The sequence below is a fragment of the Bos mutus genome, chromosome 22, assembly GCF_027580195.1.
Source record: "Bos mutus isolate GX-2022 chromosome 22, NWIPB_WYAK_1.1, whole genome shotgun sequence".
NCBI classification, from domain to species: Eukaryota; Metazoa; Chordata; class Mammalia; order Artiodactyla; family Bovidae; genus Bos; species Bos mutus.
In genome coordinates this window covers 68,712,436-68,720,238 of record NC_091638.1, presented here as the reverse complement: position 1 = coordinate 68,720,238, position 7,803 = coordinate 68,712,436, and the positions used below count along the sequence as shown (strand labels likewise).

At 57.0% G+C, this 7,803-nt stretch overlaps 1 protein-coding gene across 4 annotated transcripts; it reads right to left on the bottom strand.

The window, feature by feature from the left end:
• Positions 1-85: 85 nt before the first annotated feature.
• On the bottom strand, positions 86-6,506 carry MEN1 (menin 1). Of its 4 annotated transcripts, none has more exons than XM_070358917.1 (10): positions 6,366-6,506; positions 5,508-5,968; positions 4,366-4,574; positions 4,032-4,160; positions 3,700-3,740; positions 3,538-3,625; positions 2,727-2,863; positions 2,178-2,313; positions 1,560-1,724; positions 86-1,359 (listed from the first exon to the last, which is right to left on the bottom strand). In XM_070358917.1, coding segments are annotated over exons 1-10 (1,851 nt in total). In that variant the 5' UTR covers positions 6,368-6,506; the 3' UTR covers positions 86-876. The 4 variants fall into 4 exon arrangements, with proteins under 4 accessions (XP_070215018.1, XP_070215019.1, XP_070215020.1 ...); XM_070358918.1 differs by having other exon boundaries at positions 6,354-6,476; XM_070358919.1 differs by having other exon boundaries at positions 6,264-6,379.
• Between the last annotated feature and the right edge of the window lie 1,297 nt (positions 6,507-7,803).

Sequence of the window (7,803 nt, the reverse complement as noted above, 5' to 3'; positions counted from 1 at the left end):
GCCCGCAGGGCCAGAAAGCAGAAGAAAGAGGGGACGCTCCATCCCAAAATTCCCAGATGAAACACCGACAAGTATTTTTTTTTTTTTTTACAAAATGTATTCATCTTCCTTGGAACTGAAAAATAAATCTATGTACAAAACAGGAAGAGATCAGGCTCCCCTCACCCACACGCAAACAAACCCCTGTAGATTTCCTCTAGGGTCCCCCGAGACAGGCTGGACCTCGGGGAGGTTCCCAGAGGGTGGGAAGAAAGGTCTGCTCTGATCTAGGGCCAGTTTGGGCAGGGAGGGGGCAGGGCTCAGGATTCACACAGGCCGGGGGCAGAGTTTTGCGTCCCCGACCCATGAGACAGAGAAGGAAGCTAGCATTTCCAAATTCTGGAAGCGTTTCTTAGGTTCTTTGTGCTAGGGGGCTTGCAAGGAATGGACTTCTGAAGTGTGGAAACGTTCTCCTAGGAGCTGGGCGGGGTCCTTGGTTCCCGGGCTGTAGGTGGGACCTCTGCTTCTAGGGTTTAGAGCGAAAGAGCCCCATGGGCTGGAAGCAACCCTGAGCCAACACCGCTCAGGACGAAGGTTAGAGCCTGGGTTCTGAGGTGAAGGCTGTTTCCCGTGGTTGGACCTTTAAAGACTGGTGATGGGGTCAGAGGGAAGGTTTCAGATGGCCGGCTGGGACCCTTGGGGATGGGCTCTATATTCCAATGACTGGGCAGAGCCCTCGATTCGGGGCGCTGGGCAGAGTTTGTACTCTGGGAACCTGCAGCCTGGGTTCCGGGTAGGGATGGGGCCTGCGGGTGGAGCCTGGGCTCAAGAGGCTGGGGTGGAGCCTCGACGGGTTGAGGGCGGGCTCTTGGTAGGCGGATATGGAGTCCCGGTACTTCAGAGACCCTTGCGCTGCCGCTTGAGGAAGGAAAGCGTGTAGTCACTCGGTGTAGACACCTTCTGCTTCTTCATCTGCACTTGTGACTGCGCAGTGAGCTGCAGCTTGATGGCGCTCGAATTGATCTTGGTGGCCACAAGCAGCTCCTTCATGCCTTTCATCTTCTCGCTCTGGAATGTCAGCACGGGACCCTCGGGTGGCGGTGATGCAGCGGGTGCCGGCACTGGAGCGGCGCTGCCGCCTTCAGCGCCGCGGGCAGTCCCGGGGACTGTGCCTGGGGGCTTCCGAGGGGGTCCTGGCACCGCACCCTGGCCCGCGCCTGGGCCCTTGTCCAGCGCCGGCTTCTTAGGCGGCGGCGGCTCCTCGGGCTTGGATTCCCGCCGTGGGCCCCGCCGCCGGCCTTCTCGGGCTTCCTCGCCCCACGGCTCTTCAGCCTCGGCCGCCTCCGCCTCTCGGCTCACTATGCGTACCTTCTGCCGTACCTGGGCCGGATGGGGAGGACAAGCGAAGGCCAAGGTTGCAGGCCAGTGGCTGGCACCCCGCACCCCAGCCATCTTGGGGCCTTGGTCTCACTCGCACCCAAAGGGTATAGGCAGATCCCCTGCAGTGCTACAAAGGTCTGACTCCTCCTGGCTGCTGTCACCACCCGCCCTCCCAGCCACCCTGCACAGCTGCCTCTCACCTGTCCCTCAAAACGGCCTAGGGACTGCACAAGGAAGGTGGCCCAGCCCACATGCAGCACGGGGGTGGGGCTGCCCTCTTCCCATTTGCAGATGCCATCATAGAATCGCAGCAGATGGGCGAAGCACTCTGGGTCCTGGAGGGCAGAACCCTGACTCTGCGTGCCCTGAGAAAGGGGGGAAAGGGCACAGTTAGTTCAGACCCCATTACTCACCCCTCACCAGGCGGCACAGGCCAGACCTCTCGTCTGGACAGAGAGCCCTGGCCCTGGGGGAGGTGAGTAGGGGTGGAAAGAATTCTTAGAAACTCCTTCCTTTTATAAATCTAGTCCTTAGCCTGGACTTGGGGCGAGTGGGGAACCACCCTTTATCTCCATTTCACTCCCTCAACTGAATGAGTGACCCTGACAGAGAAAGAGAAGGGCTTCCATCCCATTTACCTCACCTCCTCAAACCCAGACCCAGACCCTCGGCTACTGCATAAGAGAACACAGCTGTCTGCCTGTCCTGCACCAAACTTTCCTGTGCCGCCCCCAGTCCCAGGCAGCAGTTCCACGTCCTGGGACTGGGAGCCCTGCTCAGGTGGGAAGGTGTGCACAGGCTGGAGCCCAGCCTTTCACCTGGGTCTGCTCCCCGGGTCGCTCCTCGCCAGCCTCCAGCAGGCTGGCGGCCTCCTTCAGCAGGTTGGGGATGACGTCATTGGCTACTTCAAAGAACTCCTTGTAGATCTCCTCGTCTTCACGGCAGTAGTTGTAGCTGTGAGGGCAGCAGGGCACTGTGGGGTCTCAGCCATGGTGGGTACCCCCAGGGACCTGGCAGGGGAGGGAGCCCTGGTTTCTTTCCCGGGATCATCCAGGGACCGAGTGAATGATTGGGGTCCTCACTCCGAGATGATGGTGCTGTGTCAGCCCAGAGCAAGAGTTAAGAGGGGGGCCGGGAATACAGAGCTGGATGGCAGTGGTCAGACATCAGGAGAGGAGAGGGAAGGAAAGGCCTGAGGCCCTCATGAGGGGTCCCTACCTCTCAGGCAATGATGGTCTTGGCTGCCTAGTGACTGGAAGGAGAGGGATAGAACTTGGGACCCAGGCCTCCCTCCTGGATGAGAGGGGTTGTAAATTGGGTGGAAGGGGAAGAAAAGCTGGGCTGGGGTCATGTGGGGGGATCCTCACTCCTGGATGACAGTGGCTGTGTCGGCCCAGGCCTGCAGAGCTTCGCGCACATTGCGGTTGCGACAGTGGTAACCAGCCAGGTACATGTAGGGGTAGATGTGCTCATCCCGGTAGTAGGTCTTGGCTGAGGCAATGCCCTGAGAATGAGCAGAGGGGTCTCAAGGAGGCAGCCCCAGATGGCACAAATGTTCCACTGGATCACAATTGGAAGGGGCATCAGGAAGATTCCAGAGAGTCTCCTCCCATGAGACCTTACTACCCTGGCCATCATCCTCTCTGCCAGCTGCCCCTCCCCTGGTCTGCAGGTCTGCTTGCTCAGGCCTGGGCCAGACTGCTGCAGGCACCCTGCAGACAAAGGCCTAGGAAGGGGAGGGGCTTATCCTCCAAGCTCAGGGTCTGTCCCTTTCCTGAACTTTCCCCCACAAACACCAAGGCCTTCCAAATCCAGTCTAATGTCCCTCCCAGCCCAGGAGCCCCCAGCCCCACCAAGTTAATACTCCCACCTCAGTGCTCTCACCACGTTTGACTTCTGTTATACTCCCAGAGGACAATGACAAGTAGTAGAAAAAGTAGGGCTGAGGGGACAACTCTAGGACCTACCCCTCCCAGGCAGAGAACCAGAACACCTCTCAGACATCCCTGACTGCACTGAATATGCACGCAGTAAATACAAAAAGGGGACTGGATAGGTGATACCCCACAATACACACAAAGTTCTCTTCTTACCTGCCCCCCCAGTTCCAAGTAGAAGGGGACCCCAGCCACCGCTGGGCCACCCTTCTCTACCCTTCTATACCTAAGATGTCCCCACCTTGTGGTAGAGGGTGAGTGGGTCCGGCCGGCCCGGGGTGGGCTCCAGCTCCTCCAGATCCGCCAGGTTCCCCAGCGCCATTGGGTACCTGGGAAAGGCTAGTAAGTCCAGGCTGCCCCCTAGCCCGCCCTGGGGCCCAGCCTGGCCACTCCCCCTACTGACCTTTCCAGATGTCCCAGGTCATAGAGCAGCCACAGCAGCTTCTAGGGGCCAAAGAAGAAAAGTGCAAGCTGGTGAGAGGGAGGTGCACCCTCAGTCTACCAGGCAGAGGGAGCAGTCCGGCACCAGTAGGGGACTCCCCCCCGAGGTGGGAAAAGCCAGAATTTAGGAACTAGCCCCTGACTGGTGTCAAAGCACTTTCATGTCTCAATTTCCCCCTTCCCAAGAGCCCCAGGAAAGTCCAGGCCAGGAATGATTCACCCATGTTACAGAAGGGGAAGCTGAAGCTCAGCAAGGGGAAGCACCCTGGCCCAGGGTCCCACAGGTACCCTCACCTGCTGCAGCTGCAGTAGCTCCAGGGAGTCAGTGTGCAGGTCAATGGAAGGGTTGATGGCGCATACCATAAATGCCACCTCCATCTTGCGGTCACAGCGCATGTACGATCCTTTCAGGTACAGCCAGCTCTTGGGAGAGGATAAGACCAGATGTCTTATGATGGCCCACCAGTGCCTGCTGTAGGGATTGACATCAGGAACAGGGCCCTCCCCTTGAACAGGGCCCCAGACGTATGGAGGTGGTGACAGGAAGAGGGGAGAATGGCCCAAGAAAGCAGAGCTCCTTGGGTGGCCTGGGCTAGGAGAATATGGAGGGGGTGGGGGAGTGCAGTACCCGCTCAGCCACACCCGCGTTGACTGTCTGGCCTCTGCGATCCTCATTGCCCTTGCCATGCCAAGTGACTTCAGCTGTTTGTTCTCCATTGGGCCCAAACACTACCCAGGCGTGGTCCTCGGACAAGGCCAAGTGGACATCCCGGAGACCGAGAGCCTGGCAGGCCCCCACCACGGCGAAGGCCACGCCAGAGCTGTCCAGTTTGGTGCCTGTGGAAGGGAAAGTAATCAAAGAGGGTCCTCTGAGCTCTGGCCTGGGGGAAGGGACCTGCCAGCGGTAAGCCATGCTCCCTCCCACCCTCACCCCCATACCTTTGCCCTCTGACACTCCTGCCCTGCTTCCCTCTATCCCTTTCCTCCTAACTGTTCAGGGCCTCTCCCTCCCCCCTTACATTCCCCATCCTCAACAGGAGACCCTGAATCTTTCATAGTTCCCCAGCTTTTGACCCTGCCTTTTCTATTTCTCTGCAACTGTATTATATGTTTCTGCTAATTTAAGCATTTCCTCATTTTACTGTACTAGGTTATAACCAGGACACTGGCCAACACTTTTTTACACACCCACTGATGGACACTCCTAATTTATCTCTGTCCTCTTTTCTTGCTAAGCTCAGAAGTAGCCTCAGATTCCTTCTCAATATGGCACTCCAGGACCTGAATGCCAGTTAACTGGCCTTAGAACAAAAAGGAAAGCTCTTTTCAAGTCCTGAGCTTTCAGCTTCTCAAGGTGAAGCCCTAGTCTCTTCACCTTCAAATTATGTTCATAGATACTCCGTGGATTGTCTCAATTCCATGAAACATAGACAGATTTTGGCTCCTCACCCCCTAAATCTTCTGCTGCCCTCTGTGCCCCAGGCTGAGCTGCAGTAGCTGAGGTGCTGAGGGGGCAGAGGGTGGGCTAATGGATTTGGAGTCAAGTGACTGAGGTCCAGTCCCAGCCCCGTCACTCTGTGTCACTTTGGCAGATCACTTTCTCTCCCGGGGCTTCAGTTTCTCTAGCTGCAATGGGGGACATAACACTTGGCCCACCTCACAAGCTTACAGGTCTCAAACGGGCTCTGTAAACCACAGTGTTGGGAAGAGGTGGGCCAAGATTCTCACGTGAGACAGCCACCTGTCTCTTGCCACCTGTCGGGCTCCAACCTGTGATGAAGCTGAAGAGGGACTGGATGTGGGCACGATCCTTGAAGTAGGAGCGGCTGAGGCTATTCCAGATGACATCGGAGACCTTCTTGACCAGCTCACGGCTGGAGACGCCCCCCTCTCGCGGGTAGAGAGACAGGTCAACGGCGCCACGGATCTGGGCAGTGAAGCGGGCATAGAGGGCAGCGATGATGGACAGGTCGGCCACCGGGAAGTAGGTGAGGCCGCCAGGAGGGTCGGGCGCAGGGCTGGGCTGAAAAGTGAGCTCAGGCACGTTGGTGGGGATGACGCGGTTGACAGCTAGGAAATGCTCCACGAAGCCCAGTACCAAGGATAGGAGCACCAGGTCCGGCTCCTCCCGGCCCAGCTCGGCAGCGAACAGGCGCACCACATCGTCGATGGAACGCAGCGGGAATAGCGTTTTCTGGGCAGCCTTCAGCCCCATGGCGGCGGCCCTCGGCCTGCGGGCGACCGGAGGAGAAGGATGGTCGTGTGGGCACGGCCCACGAGTCCCCTCCCAGGTTCGGCTAGCGTTCCACACCCCTCTACACACCCACAGACACCAACCCTTGCTTCCCCGCCCCTTCACGCTCCGCTCATCTGTTCCCCCTCTTTCATCGAAGAGACCCCTCAGCCGAGGCTGCAGGGCCTTCCTGTCCCCCACACCACCAGGAGCCCCGGCCCCGAAGGAGGTGAGCCCCTAGGACCCCGCTGAGCACTCCCAATGGCCGCCCCGCCCCCTCTCTGCGCTCATACCCTCGGGGCCCTAGAGTCCGCCGGAAGGCGCCCCTAGGCCAGTCCCCCCAAATCCCAAGGAGAGACCTGGCCTAGGTCCCCCGCGCCCACCTCCGCGCTTACATCCCACACAAGGCACCGCGGCCCCCGCCGCCTGAAGTCTGCTGGGAAATGGAGTTCCGCCCCCCTCGGGCCGCACTGCCTGCCGGGAAGAGGAGTCCAAGGCCCGCTGTTGTCCCTGCCAAGTCTTGAAATGGTGGCCGGGCCGGCCAGTCCGCGATGGCTTATGGGAGTGGTAGTCCCGCTGCTCTGGGCTCCCCAGAGGGCGGAGAAGAGCGGAGGCAGCCCCGCCTTTCTGAGGTCCTCAGGGATTGGTCATTCCAATTCACGCTCACCCAGGTAGCCGAGGAACCGCAGTGCCTTTTGGGAGATGTAGTCCGGGTAGTGAGCGGGCGGTGTCCGCTTCTGTAGGTTGTTGCTTGTTGGCAAGATGTGATGACAACGGGAACTTTTTAACACTGCTGGAGTACTGTAAATGTGTTCAGCCATTTTAGCTGGTTATTTATCGGTATCGATTAACACATAAAAGTGCCTACTGTAAGTCTAGCTTTCGGTCTACAGGGAAAATCTGACACGTGTGCAAAGAAGACCATCTAAAGAACCATTGTAATTATTTGTAATACAGCAAAAGAAGAGTAAAGTAACTCTCTGCATCCTAAGATGGATCTTCAGGGCACATTGTTCAAGGGGAGAGGCTGCAGAACAATATGTATGATGGGGTAGGATTTATATTACCATTTAAAAACTTCAAAATAATACTAAATAATTTCTACAGAACTTGAAGGCTTTTGAACTGTAGCATATTCAAAAGCAGAGACTCTTTGCCAACAAAGGTCCCTCTGGACTGGTTTTCCAGTGGTCATGGAGAGTTGGACTGTGAAGAAAGCTGAGCGCGGAGAATTGATGCAGACTCAGTCCATTCTGCAAGGAGATCCAACCAGAGATCAGCCAGCCCTGGGTGTTCTTTGGAAGGAATGATGCTAAAGCTGAAACTCCAGTACTTTGGCCACCTCATGCGAAGAGTTGACTCATTGGAAGACTCTGATGCTGGGAGTCGGTGATGGACAGGGAGGCCTGGCGTGCCGCGATTTATGGGGTCGCCAAGAGTCGGACACGACTGAGCGACTGAACTGAACTGAAGGAGACAGGACCAACGTGGTGTTCTAGATTGAATCCTAGACCAGAAGAAAAAGGATTTAGTAGAAAAACTGGTGAAGAGGGTGGCTGATTGGCCCAGCTCGCCTAAGTCTGAGGGGACTTCAGGGGAGTGGGACTTTCAGTTTTAAAACTAAACCAGTCAAGTCTTGGGCACCTGTGAGCACTACTTATGAAATTCAAAACTATCTGTAGCTTCGTTCATTTTTCAAAGGAGATCAGCTCTGGGATTTCTTTGGAAGGAATGATGCTAAAGCTGAAACTCCAGTTCTTTGGCCACCTCATGTGAAGAGTTGACTCATTGGAAAAGACTCTGATGCTGGGAGGGATTGGGGCAGGAGGAGAA